Raw genomic sequence first — 14148 nt, forward strand, 5'->3', positions numbered from 1 at the left:
TTATCATTTTCTTTATTTTTAAATGAGCAAATCACCAAAATATTCACAAGAGCGTGGACCGCACATGCGGGTATAAATCATGAGTATCTTTAAAGGTAGTCAATGTGTGGAGATCTGTAGATAATTATATAGCTTTGGTGTGAAATATTATCAGGACATACGACAGCAATTTCACCCACCATTCTGAAATATTAATGAAATGCAAAGCAAATTTTTCAGTGAAGTGGGCATTTAACTTCCTGGTTGTGACAGCAGTATGATGATGTGGTGTGGAAATGTCACTGGCAACTTCGGATACAGCGGTATTATCTGATACAATATGAACACTCTCTACTTATACTGATCGTATACCTCAGCATACATGTTTACTGTCCATACATATCATCATGTCACTGTCCCTTTAAAGCTGCAACTGGACTGCTGCCAATAGGGAAATGGTGTCAGATTTTGCCCTCTCATCCTTACTCAGGGAAACAGAAGAGTTTGGAGAGGCAACTGATACCAACTTATTTCTTATTTCTTAGCCACTGTCACCTTGCTTTGTAACTTCAGTTGATTACCTGCATTTGTACATGTCAATGGATGCATCAGAAATAACCATTTTCTAAATTTTATTGTTTAAAAAGTAAATTGGCTGTAGTAGTTGCTTGTGTAATGACACAAGCTTAATGTACAAATTTATAGATTATGCATCATACAAGATATTTAATCAAGATACACAATACTTATCTCACAGAAAATGCAATCACAGTCACCCAGCCAAATTCTTTTCAAGAAAGTCAAGGAAGTCAAACACTTCCTCATTTTTGCCCCCATTACAAATCTTATGGGTCAGGTATTTCCTCTTCTCTAAGTTCCTGAAATGATATACATAGCATTAGAAAATCCAGCAAAGGAGCAGTTTTTGTTTGACCATGCCACAGAAAGAAATACGATGTTTACCTTGATTCTCTCCCAGGCCTCAGACCTCTCCTCAGGGGAGACAGGATCTTTGTCAATTCGCTCCAATTGTGGCACGAAAGTCAGTACACTCAGCCGGTGGTCTGTCGTTTCCACCAGTGGGTTCTCAGAAACGACAAAAGCACGCAGAGTTTTTGACAAAAGTCCAAGGTGCTGCAGGGCATTCTCATCTAAGATTGCATTGCCTCTAAGGGAGGGAGAGAGACATAATTGGGACATATAATGTGTGATATAAAATTTTATTTGGTGTTTTACTGAATCAATGATGGGAGCATCAGGACACACTGATCTGATCAGTCCTGCTGTGATACAACAGTGTACCTGACATTGAGGTATTGGAGACACTTCATGCTGGGGCTGAGACCTTCCAGAGAATCTAGCCTGTTGTCTCGAAGATGAAGGGTGGTGAGCCGCTCTAACTTCTCCAAACCCTCCAAACGCTTGATCATGTTTTGGGCCTGAACAGAGAGCAAAAACAGTTAGACTGTTCTCTGGTTATATATATAAGACTATTACATGGGTACTAGTGCTATTAACCTGATCAAAGTAGTTTTATTACCAGATATAATCGTCGCAGGTTGGGAAGATTGATGCCATCAGTGGTATCCAAGTGGTTTCCTCTCAGCTCTAGAGTTACCAGGTTGGCAAAACAGCTACTTTGAAGACCTTTCACTGTCTTAATACTGTTACCTGTCAAAGAGGGTCCAAAATATAATGTCAAGGCCTTTTCAAAAATGTACGCTAGGCGTCAGATATTTGATTAAAATCTTGACGACAGAAAAAGAATTTGTTATACCTAAGAATAAATGACAACATATGGGATAATGAAGCGCCCTCTGATCAAACAATCAAAGCCTCTCTTGTTATCACTTCCGTAATTTCAAATGATAGTGAAAGTTAATTATTCCTCATTTGACGGACGTCTCCTCAGGATCAGTCACTTATATGGTATCATAGATAACACTACTTATACTGACATAAAAACCAACAGACCAACCTGTAAGATTGAGGCTCTCTAAAGCAGGTCCAACTAGGCCATCTAGTTCTGTCAGCTGGTTCACTGCCATACTCAGCCATTGCAGGTAGGTTAACTGAGCGAAAGGTTGCCCTTTGAAGCATGCCACAGCATTATTGTCAACCTGCAGTAAAAGGTGTGCATTCAAGATTTACCATCAGTTAGATTGAATGACTGTGACAGCCCCAGATGTGTCCTTTTCAAAAAATGATAAAGAAGACAGCTCCTTGCCTTCAGCCAAAGAAGTTGAATCAGAGATGCCAGAGGAGAGAGATCAATAAGACGGTTGTTGGATATGTCCAGAAAACGAAGGTGAATATAACTGCTAATTGCAGCTATGTCATTCAGTCCTCTGAGAAGTGCAGCGATGACAAATGGAAAATTTGTATGATATAAGAGGAGATTCATGAGGATAACCTGAATTTAAAGTTACAGGGTAAAGGTAGCCAATTTTGCTTTGCATATATCTTTACCCCCTTACTTGTCTTTTAAGTCCAGTTTGACAAATGCATGCCCTAGTCCATTTCCTGTTCGGCACAGTAATGAGAGCCCCTGACTTATGGTTTCTTGGGTCAAATGGCAAAGCTGGACCTGTGGAGCACAGAGGGAGAAAAGTAATCGTTTGTGGTGGTGCTAACACACTGGAGAAAAATTGTTCAACTGGGCACCACCAATATATGTACAGGACCAAAAGTTGAGCCTGTAGACCTTGCTGTGAATGTAATTCATTACACTAGACATGGTTAACCTGGATCCCTGAGGCATTGAGTGGAAGGGGAGGGAGTGTGGGAATCAAGCCAAATCAAGGAAGTGATCATCTTTATATTTTGTATGAGGCCTGGAATTTAGTCGATTAATTTTACTCTTCCCGATTCAACATCCTGTGGTAGAGAATTGTTGTAAAATGGAGTATGATTTTAACAGAAACTGCACTAAACTGATTTGAGTCCAACTTTCAGGTAGCGTTATTTAGTCTGCAAACATGGGGCAAATACTGTGATGCGGTGTGTGCATTTCATCAAGTTATAAGTTATCGCAGTCGCATCAACCTTAGTCACAACTGTACCTTCTCGTCCTCTTCGACTCCGTCTTGATGCATTTCTTCCTGCCAGTCTACATCCGACATGACTGCATCTTCATCCACATCAGACATCCTCGTCAATTTTAGTTTGTTTAAAAAAAAAACTGGGTCACCGTAGAACACCAGCTGATAATTGACTGACCGTTAGCTAACTATAAATGCACGTGCTGTTAGCTGCCAAAGTAGCAAGCTAACTTCTAACACTTCAGCTTTGTAGCTTTACTTTACAACACAACCATTAACATGAAATCAAAACGTAAAAACCGACAGCAATTGATTTTAACAAGAAGCTAGTGTTAACCCTTTTAAAAACCCCTTTAACTGGCAGTTAACTGCAGGTTATGTCTGACGATCCCGGCGAGCAAACTAAGAACCGTGTTTGCTGTTGTTGCCATAGAAACTCAAGGCACGTGAATTTATGCATTTGCAGGGGCAAGCAAACGTTAAGGTTTATGTGCTTTGCAACAGCTATACAATTACTGCAGGTCAAGATGTTGCATTAGAGACTTCATAAAAAGAGTTACATTATATTCCTCTTTTTTTAAACCACCGACTTGCAAAAACACAGCTTTGGAAATTTCAAGTTTAAATGTCGAAATAAAAGAAGTGTTTACTGGCTTGCCCATACAAGACATCAATCATCAATAATGATGAAAATGTGTTATTCTTAATTAATTTACACGAGCTTAATGAAACACAGTCACATTATTCAGCAAATACAGACATAAAAAATAAGTTTCTCCGGAGATAAGTATGTATTACATTGTGAATTCATACCTGCAAATTGACAAACTGAGACACTTTTTGACTACACACTAGTGTTGATGTGACCCTGTCCAGTTCATGAGGCCACGGTTTCTTAGCGCCCACTGTGGTATAAAAGTGCTCATTCTAAAATGTATACACAGTTCATGCCCAGATCAGTCATTCACTGAATGGTAAGGCATATAACATTAAATTAAAAAAAAGAAAAATCTATGGTGCATAGACAGTAATAGAAAATTCAATTTGCTGCCATTAAGATCTATACTGACCTTTCACTTTCCAACAGCAAATGTTTCCCAACCACATAAAGCTTGTTTATAACACACAAGCTCTGAAGCAAGTGAGAACTCAAAACTGCATCATACAGGAAGAAAGCAAAAAAGGTGCATTCTGTGCAATATCCTGACATCCATTGCTACAGGATCAGTTCATATGCATGTATTACCACTGTTGAGGTAATTGTAATGTCAAACCAAAATTAAGAGGTTTATCTATAGATATCTATATGATGTTAATGGTGAAGTGTTGCGTGCTGGGCTTTGTCCTTGTCCTTGTCCCGCCTGGGTCAGGTTGTTGACGATTCAGGATGAGGGCTCACTCAACTTGCATATTGCGCAATAGAAGTCCCTTTTTCACACCTCCCTGCAGCATCCTGGCACCAAGACTAGTGCCTGTGATCCCATCACTAAAGAGAGAAAGACAATGAAACAACATTGAGCGCAAACAGACAAACCTGTAAGTAGATAAAATCGCATCCACCATTGCAAGCAAATGGTTATACTGACATAGTTTTGTGTTTCCAATACATTAGTATAAAGCAGTTACATACGCAAACATCACCACAGTACAAGACTATAACCTGAAACAACCATAAGACTTCAACACATGGAGTCTACTTATTACTTCACTGCTGCTTACATGGGGCTAAACTTCCTCTTCTTAGGATCAGGAGGCTCAGGTCCATCCGTAAGTCTCTGCAACCAAAAAAAAGGAGGACCATGAAATCAACACTAACTGCAATTAATCAGCAACAAACATATTTACTTTATACAATGTTGTCAAACTGTTGTGAGACCCCGAGGCTTCACTGACCTCTTTGCCTGCAGCTTCCTGCTGTGTTCTTCTCTGCTCCAGGTTTTGCTGAGAGCAGACAGATAAAGAGGTGAAAGTTTAAACATGATTACAAGAGAAATGTCATTGGGCTGCACCTTTGTCATTATGGAACATCTTTTAGATTACAGATAGTAAAGATTGTATGAGACAACAATTAACAACAAAGACAGAAAACATACTGGCTTTTCAACCAGGCGTTAACAGATCCTCCTTCTCCACCATTTATGCAGTGTTTGTCATGGCGTGAAATTAGATTCAAGCTGTTTGTGTAACCACCTTATGTAGCTCGGAGAGCTGCTGGTGCCTGATGAGAGCCTCCTTACTGGGGAACTGTCTCCTACACAGCAGACAGGCCAGTTTAACCCAGTCTGTCATTCTCCCCTCCTTCTCATCTTTCTCGCCTCCTTCTTCTTCACTGTCTGTTTCTCCACTATAGGCTGGGACCAGACCTTGCTGCTGAGGAGGGGAACTCTATAGATGAAAGACACAAGGGCAGGAACTGATGAATAAATGCACATGGAGATAATGAATGTATGCTTGAGAAAAATACATAAAAGACCAAGGTGTTAGAAAATCTATGAAGAAAACGGACTAAAACAGATACATAACAAGTACATCATGATGGCCATGTCCTTACTTCTGTACTTTGTCGGATCTGGTCCAGAAAAATCTGAGGCCGTTCAGACAGTGCCCCCTGCAGGACAGACAAGCCAAAGGGAATATCACGTCAGTTAATAAGCTCTTCTCTTATTACTGGCAACGCAGCAGTATGAATGTTTGTAGGAGCTCTGGCTGATGGACATTCTCCCCACCCACTATAATTCCCAGGTGTTTAAAGCTAAGTATGTGTGTCTGTGTAAAGATCATTCACCTTTTTCTCCAGAACAGCATAGCCTGCATCAGCACTAGCAGACTCTCGGCGGTCATCTAGGCGACTGTGGCCAGGTGCCCTCGTGTAACCAGGAGGCAGTGCAGTAGAGCCGACAGCAGGGGAGGAGGAGGACACAGAACGCATGTTCTCTTTCTGTCTATTGAGACTCTTAGCCCAGCGCTCCATATCTTTGGCAATCTGTTAATATAAACACCAAGTAATAGATATTAGCCATTTAAATTGACTCAGAGGAAGATTTACAATTTGTGAATGCTATATTCAGGAGGTACAACAATATCAACAACAAAGCAACATAATGTAATCCAATTCTGCTCTGCAATAAATACCACCTTGGTGAAGTCTTTTTTGTTGAGACTACGAGGTGTTAAATAACTATGGTAATTTTGGCCATAATTTGTTCATTTTAATCTGAAATGTATGATACTGTAAGGTATTGCTCTTACAGTCAGGTACTCTATCCATTAACAGAGATGTTGAATCATACATACAAATGTCTAATCAAAAAAAGAGCAAAGCAAAAAAAAAAGCAAACATAGAGTTTAGCTTTGAAATTCATAGGTCAGTTTAATTTTCTGCACATCTCCTACTACTTGAACTTGTATCCAGTGTGTAGAATACCTGTTGAGCAGTTTTATTCTTGGGCTTGTCTTTTTTTTCCTTGCTGCCAGGGGCAGCAAACAGTGAGTCTGAAGGGGCTGTGCCATCACTCATCGAAGCACCTTCAGCATTTGACTGGCTGGCAGCAGGAATATAGATGCGTTTCTCTCCATCCCAGTACATATACTGTTGAGTATGAGGGTTGTAGTAGTACTGCAAAGAGGAAAGGCACATAAGCAGACTGAAATGCTGAGGAACAAGACACATTCATAAAGGTCTGTCAAAAAGTACTATTTTAACATTTTGATTGTGGTTCATTCACAACACTCTTTACCTGGGAGTTAGGATCATAGTAGAGTCCTGTGAGTGGGTCGTAATAGTAGCCAGAGCTTTCATCATACTGGTATGTTGACACATCTGGCACAGCTACAGGTAAAGACACAGGACATTTACCTCGAGGTCAGAGAACAAATTTAAAAAACATTAAATCCCAAAAGATAAGCTTGACTGTTGATTCAGCAACTCAATTTTTCATAATACAGATAAGCACAAAATTAACATCTGCCAGTAACCCTTTTGCCTTCCAAAATTGAAACTGAACAGCACTGAGCAGCTCTAATGGAGCCATTCACAAAGTTGTAGGAAACCACTGGCTTTGACAGCAGTTGTCTCTCCCACACACAGACACATCAACACTGTGTTGAATACATTTGGGTGGCCGACCAAAACAGATTATTTTTATTATTTCATTTATGAAAACCTGACCGAAACATCTGCCACAAATGAAGATCTACTTACAGTTTTCAGCGAAGATTAATAGGTATAATAAAAGGTAAGCCTTACGGTATTGCTGGAGCTCATGCTCAGTGCCTGGGGTAGCAGGTTGGCTGGGGGCAGCTGGTTGTGGTTTTCCCACTATCTCAACCTGTGAGGAGACAAAGCTCTTTAAAACCAATGGTAATGGTTGAAATAATGCAAGGAACAACAGTAGACAACTGTAATGTTGTACCTGTGTGGCTGGTATGGCAGCAGCTGTGCCTGTCATGAGAGCAGTCTGTGTATGACTGAGAGGCTGCTGTACGACGGCTGACCCAGATGTCGCTGCCTCAGATGGAATGGCACCTGCAGATGGATGATCACACACAAACAGGTTAAATTCAGTCAAATTAACATAACTACACTGATCATGAGGGTAATATGCTCTGTATACTTAGCATATGTGATACCAACCTGGGGCAGCTCCTCCTGTGTATGCCCCCATCAGGGCTGCTCCGGCACTGGGCAAAGCAGGTACCCTGGCGTCTGCCTGGGCCTTGAAAGTTGTAGCATCTGGCCCAGAGTATTCATGCCCATCCTGATTGTATGTTACTGCTGCCCCCTGCTGATACACTGCTGTATCTATACTCTGGCCTCCACCTGATCCATTCTGAGCAGTCTGAGTGTGAAGAAGATTTTTGACAATTGGGCAAAAATAAAAAAATCAGAAATATACAATCTGAAATTAAAGATGTGTTGCACCAACATGTTTTCTTTGCTGTCATTTTAAGTCATTGAAAAAGGTTACCTGTGTGACAGCCCACTGTGCAGCAGCTATAGCTGTGCTGGCCACTGTAGCAGCACTCACTCTGCTGCCATCAGTCAGGAACACATCACTGGCACAGAAAAGTACAGAGAGGGTTTCAGTGATTTCAGTGACCTACATTTCAACAGCATTTATTGTGATGCAAAAATGCAAGAGACACTCAAATTTTTTTTAGGTCATCCTCTCCAAAGCTATTTCTGATCCACTTTATTCACATGACCAATTTGAGTTTTAATATGATTTAAACTCACAATATAATTTCTTGTGTACAACCAAGAATGTGTAGTGCACTTGTGTGTCCTTTTTAGCCACGTTGGGGTATGCAAGTGTTTACCGTTTGGAGCCTTTGGCAAACTCCACCACAATAGCCTTCCCGTCAATAGACAGAGCTGGCTGGAGAGCCTGCAAGATCTGGAGCAGCTGAGATGCCTCCTGTTAAAACATACAGAGACCCGTGAGTCAAGTGTGGGTGCATTTTTGTGGAATTACCTTTTTCTATGTATGTTTAAGATGAAGCTTATTTCAAAATCATTTGTACACAAAAACGACAAAATGTTTAATCTGAATACAATTCTTTAAATATGAGTGAATAACAAAGCTCAAACACATTAGTTTCTCACCACTATGGTAGAAAGCTGGAGAAAAGCAAACCCCCTGTTGAGATGTGTGTGCTTGTCCTTGATTAGACGAATATTGGAAGGGGAGAGTGTGGCAAATGGAGCCAAAGCAGATAAGATGGCTTCCACTGAAGTATGCGGGCCAAGGTTTCTAAGTATCAGAGCTGTTGAAGGAGAGGATAAGAGGTTATTGTAATTTTTGAATCAATGATTTAACATTTAAGGTACCAAATAGTATATAGTTTTGTGAAACGAAGAATCCCATACTACCCCTTTCTGGTTTTCAAGCTATCGCTAGGTTAATAAACATAATTTTCGAACCATGGTAAATGTACCATAACCTATATTAAACAGTAATTTCAAAAACCACATGTAAATAATAAAATAAACAAATCATAAAAATAGACAAAACTATTTCCACAGTGCAATAAATGTCAAGAGACAGACTAACTGTCATTGGCAACATCTGCTTGCTGTGTAGCTTGTCCAGGGGTGACAGTAGGACCAGAAGAGTGGTAGGGTGCTGGCAGGGGCAGTAAACCTTGGGCCCCCTCCTTTTGAAGACTAACAGGCAAATCCAGCTGCAGCTGTGGCAACTTCAGCTCAGCCTCTGGGGAAAGACACCATGCCTTTTATATATTACTGTATGGTGAGAGAGAGCTTGTGTGATTGTAAAAGACAGAATAGTTAATATGTTTACAATAGTTTGGTTAATTTTTACCTGCTTTAGGAACACTGCATTTGAAGCACTTCTCTCTCCTTTTAAAGTTTTGCACACCACACTGTTGAAATGTTACAAGAGCTCTTGTTAGAAGACTTTTTAAAAGAATAATTTGCTACAGTGACTGATATGCAAGCAATATAAGCATACAGATTCAGATTTCATGTCATGCAATGCAAACACACACACACAGACACAACCTTGTTGCAGAGCCAGTCCTCGTTGGCACGCGGTTTTGGGTCGCTGTAGTGCATCGACACCCTCTGTCCCAGAATCAACAGCACTCCCTGAAAGAAAGAGAAAGAGAAGGAGGGGGAACAAAGAATGATTATCAGCGATAATTAGGCCACACATGCCAGAGAAAGGCCTCATCTCACAAGAGATGAGAGAGAGAGTGAAAGGGACGAGAGGGACAGAGAGAAAGAGAGAGCAGAACTGAGGCTGAAAGAAAGAGGACACCAGAGAATTGCAACCTTCAGCTTTAGGAAATTGGGACGGACTGAGATGGTGTATATGTAGTGTGTGGGTGTCCATTTTTAAGGACACAGTGTGTTCTGTTCAATTGTGTCATCCCTCCCCCCTTAAGGGGAACCTTCTCTCAGTTTTCCACACATCCCATCCCATTGTCACCACCTTCACCTCCCAAATAGACAGTAGCTCCAGCCTAAAGACGTAATAATGGTAGATGACCCTGATGTGAAAGGTTCAAAAACAAAAAAAAAGAAGTACTATAGTCGTTCTGATTCAACATACAATAGACCATGTGTGAAATTATATTCATACTATCAATACTATCCCAGAGGTGATACTGTAAACTTAGGAGAGAGAGTGAGATCATGTCACTGAAGAAAGAGGAGCTTGTATTGGACAAATGAGCATGTGCCTAGGAGGGTCCAGTTATGAAAACTATGCATTTGGGCCCCAGACAGACAAACGTCAGCATGATGTAACATGAATTTGCCCGTTTGTGGAATTTTGTATTAAGTAGGAGGAAAAGTAGTATAAAGATCTATCTACCTCAAAGACAAACATTATTTCTCCATCTGTGTGTCTATACCATACTGGAATGCATCATGTGCATTTGACAGGACATGATGTTAGTGTATGTTTATCCTGATATTAACCCATATGTCCCATTGTATGCATGTATAAATATATTTATATGTATGTGTGTCTGTGTAGGGGAGAGTGACCTGGTTGGTCTCCATCCAGCGGGTGGCCTCCTGTATGAGATTAAACTCGACGAAGGCGAATCCTCGGCTCTGACCTGGACACCGCCCAGCGCCATGGTAACCGAACAACAACAACAACAACATAACAACAACGCAGTGAGGGGTTAGTGCTTCATGTACAGAGGAGAGAGAGACCCTGTATCAGCACTAATAAAATAAATCATTGCTTCCTCTCGCCCTTGGAAATAACACATTTGACAGCCAGTTGGAGAGCCACTGTCAAATTCTCTGCAAGGGTGGGAGGACGCAATGTCAAGTATCTCAACAGGGTCAAGGAAAGAGGGGGAGAGAGAGGGAGAATCCTATCCACTCATCAGTTTGAGTCTGAGGTCTTTGGCTTTGAATGACGAAGCACCCAGGCATCAACACAACAGACACACACACACACACACCGCTACTCTGAGTCAGAGCGCTGTCTGAACTATTTAGCACTGTGATGGAACGTTTCATCTTAAACACTCCATATCCTGTCCATGCATTACTATAACTGATTGACAAAACATATTTATTTAACACATTTAGTTTCAGAACTGTTTTAAACAACACTGTGTATGGTATCACATCACATGGAGTGTAATCACACAAGGTTATCATTTTAACATTTAAAACTGAGTGACTTGTCTTATAAACAGAGAAACAGTGATGTAGGAGTGAGAAAGACAGTAGAGCAGGGGACTGTAAGTGTGCCAAAGTCACATGGGCACACCTTACAGATAACCAGTGAGTTCAGCAAAGGGTGAGGCCAGTGAGACAATGACCTTAATGGTAAACCTTTAGAAAAAGGCAAGCTTTCTGAGCGGTATGGATGACACTCTCGTAGCCGAGAGGTAGCTGCAACACTTACATCCTGACACTCACACTCAAAAACAGCTACAATGACAGACACAATCAAACGCATTCTGCTTCCACTGTTCATCTCTCAGTTGACACTGTTAGTTTGTGAGCAATGTCCATTTAATCAGACACACCTCTCTTCAGGATGGATGAGGCAGAATCATGAAAGGGTCAAGACAAGAAGAGAGCCAAAGTGAGAAGGAAAATTAAAGCCATGGAGTGAAGACCTACAACCTAAAGCTGTATTCATGCAATCTTCTCTTAAAAAGCAAATACAGAAAAAACTCTCCTTTGAAGCGTGCATGGATGTTTTGTTGCCCTGTGGGCGAAAGCGAGGTTACAGACACCAGCAGACCAAAGTGTCAAAGCAGGAAACTAAGCACAAGCCCGTATATAAATATAAACATAAATATGTGTTCTTTGCATCAGCTATCTACTCTGCTGTCAGAGTATGAAGAAAGACAGTAAGAGAAAAGGAAAACAAAAGGGAGGACACTTATCAATAAGAGAGAGAAGACCGAGCAGATAAGAGAAAGTCACCTGAAAGAGAAATGAAAATGACTGAGCAGGCTATGGATGAGTGTAACACAAAAAGAGAAAGGAAGACTACAACACAGGAAAACAAAAAAAAAAAAACATCAGGGCAATGGGCAAGTTCTCACCTGAAGATTTGTTCCTCATGAGGCGAACCTCTCTTGGCTGGATCCCCTGCTCCTGAAGTTGTGCCCGGATCTATGAAACAGAGGCATTATTGCCATTCAAGCCTACCAACAACAAGATCCATGCATCATCAGACCACTATAGAGACAAACATGCCCAGGAGACCTGCACTTACCTCATTGGCTGTGGCATTGGGTGGAAGCATGCGAAGCATTATGATGTTGCTGGGCCTCTGGTTGTGGTCTAGATCTGCACGGTAGTCCTGGTCCCTCTGATCCAACTCATCAAGGGACAGGTCTGGAGCAGCATTCCCAGAACTATGCTCCTCTGACCCCACTGGAAAACCCTGCATAGAAAAGTGACACAATAAGAAGATATGTCAGATACAAAATAAAAAATGTTAGCAGCTCTACAAAGAGGATAAACTTGTTATAGCTTACCCTCCTCTTTACTGCCCCACGAGAGAACCTGTCCTCCTCTCTCTGCCTTGCTGTCATGTAATCCATCGGTTCGGAATGGGCGCTTGCACGACCCCAGTTGCCCTCCCTACTCCCTGAGTGAGGGACACTATTAGCACTATTCTCAGGGAAGCCTCTTCCACTTTTCCCTCGACCTCTTTCCTGTAGGCCAGTTCGTAACTGCTCAAATTCCCGCCTGGATCCCTCCTCATCTCTCTGGAGCATGGGAAGGGTTAGATCAGGCTGCGACTGAGTGCAAGGGTGCCACGGGAGCCCTTTCCCCTCATGCATGATGTCCCCTCGCCCTTCTCCTCTCTGGTGAAACCCCGGGCGATCTTGGAGACGGCCTGGTGAGAAGTCAGGGGCAACCAGTGATTTCTCATCACGGCCATATGGTCTGTCCCCCTCTGCCCTGACATCATATCCTGTTCCTGCCTCCTCATCCTCTTGGCCATAGCCCCGGTAGTCCATGTCCCGAAAGTTGTGATCGTTGTGGGTGTTGCCATAGCGACCTATGCGGTCACCTCGTCCACCCCTGCTGACCATAAAATATGATGTGAGGGACTGGTCTGACATGTGTATACTTTTGGCAGGACATATATAAATGAACAGTTAACTCACCTCCGCTCATACTCCATGCCGATTCACTGACTCTGCTTCTGTCTCTCTTATTTTTCTATCTGGTTTAAAATACAAGCAATAATCAGTCAAATATGCAGACTGACCTACAGATACCTCGTCTTACACAGCACAAAGTCAAAACCCATAAGCAACAACCCTAATCAAGAAAGTAGAGGCTATCCAGGCTGCAAGAAAGAGAAGTGTGCATTCAGCAGAGGCAGGTATCGCTACCTCTTACCTCTGTCACTAGGTTAGCTGCATTTTTAAAGCACTGCACAGACTTCCAACTTCAAAATTATATTTATAGTCGCTGCTTCACATACTACTCACCAAAAGCGAATTATAAACAAGGGCATAACCCTGCATCACTAACAGATATGAACTGTGTGCGCGGAGTGTACATGATCAAACTTAAGGAGTAATCAACAATGACGTGTGGCGGTCATCTCCGATAGCGGACATGCTAACTATTTTAGCCTGACGTTGGTTAGCAAACCCAAGCAGAGACGCTGCGAAACGGTTATCGGCCGTTGCAAACACAATAACTCCGGTTGTGTGTGAAACAGGAGAAACACTTACCTGCGCCACATGAAACCAACAATAGTTATTTAACTATCACGTTGTAGCCCGGGTGAGAAGCGTGTTTTATTTCTCTGGGATCCTAGGGTAAAATGGCCACATCAAGACAACATTTCAGATGGGCGGGACCAATACCCGACTCTGGTGTTTGATTGGTGCTTGGGGATCGAAGACATTAATGTGGATGAGGATTGGACAAGACAAACAGGCCAACCCTAAACTAGTAGCCCATGACAGATAAACTGGGAGGACATGCATCGTATCATTTGATGCGTTTCTGTTCACATCTTTATATCAGATATAAAAATCATAGAATCAGATCAGATATTTTGACCAGTTATGAGAGTTTTTATTTGGGGGTAAAGAAGTAAATTAATGCTAGAAATATACGGAGAAGGGTTTGTAATTATTAATGAATGCA

General features: G+C 41.7%; 2 protein-coding genes across 3 annotated transcripts; both read right to left on the minus strand.

Moving 5' to 3' along the window:
• Positions 1 to 685: 685 nt before the first annotated feature.
• lrrc23 (leucine rich repeat containing 23) lies at positions 686 to 3488 on the minus strand. The gene is made up of 8 exons (XM_023425167.2): positions 3042 to 3488; positions 2457 to 2566; positions 2207 to 2327; positions 1958 to 2099; positions 1520 to 1650; positions 1282 to 1418; positions 943 to 1147; positions 686 to 857 (listed from the first exon to the last, which is right to left on the minus strand). The coding sequence occupies exons 1-8, from the start codon at positions 3126 to 3128 to the stop codon at positions 825 to 827; spliced, it is 966 nt and encodes a 321-aa protein (XP_023280935.1). The 5' UTR covers positions 3129 to 3488; the 3' UTR covers positions 686 to 824.
• Positions 3489 to 3701: 213 nt separating this feature from the next.
• rbm10 (RNA binding motif protein 10) lies at positions 3702 to 13845 on the minus strand. Of its 2 annotated transcripts, XM_023425165.2 has the most exons (23): positions 13728 to 13845; positions 13149 to 13207; positions 12510 to 13062; positions 12245 to 12415; positions 12072 to 12141; positions 10537 to 10610; positions 9544 to 9630; positions 9344 to 9404; positions 9074 to 9232; positions 8626 to 8786; positions 8340 to 8437; positions 7988 to 8075; positions 7654 to 7858; positions 7433 to 7545; positions 7267 to 7348; positions 6758 to 6849; positions 6445 to 6636; positions 5806 to 6003; positions 5572 to 5628; positions 5211 to 5405; positions 4914 to 4961; positions 4740 to 4795; positions 3702 to 4506 (listed from the first exon to the last, which is right to left on the minus strand). In XM_023425165.2, exons 2-23 carry the CDS (start codon positions 13163 to 13165, stop codon positions 4416 to 4418), a joined length of 2868 nt encoding a protein of 955 aa, XP_023280933.1. In that variant the 5' UTR covers positions 13166 to 13207; positions 13728 to 13845; the 3' UTR covers positions 3702 to 4415. The 2 variants fall into 2 exon arrangements, with proteins under 2 accessions (XP_023280933.1, XP_023280934.1); XM_023425166.2 differs by lacking the exon at positions 13149 to 13207 and having other exon boundaries at positions 13728 to 13837.
• Between the last annotated feature and the right edge of the window lie 303 nt (positions 13846 to 14148).

This window comes from Seriola lalandi, unplaced genomic scaffold (assembly GCF_002814215.2).
Source record: "Seriola lalandi dorsalis isolate HSWRI2012SDOR001 ecotype SW California unplaced genomic scaffold, Sedor1 jcf7180002054767, whole genome shotgun sequence".
Classification (NCBI taxonomy): Eukaryota; Metazoa; Chordata; class Actinopteri; order Carangiformes; family Carangidae; genus Seriola; species Seriola lalandi.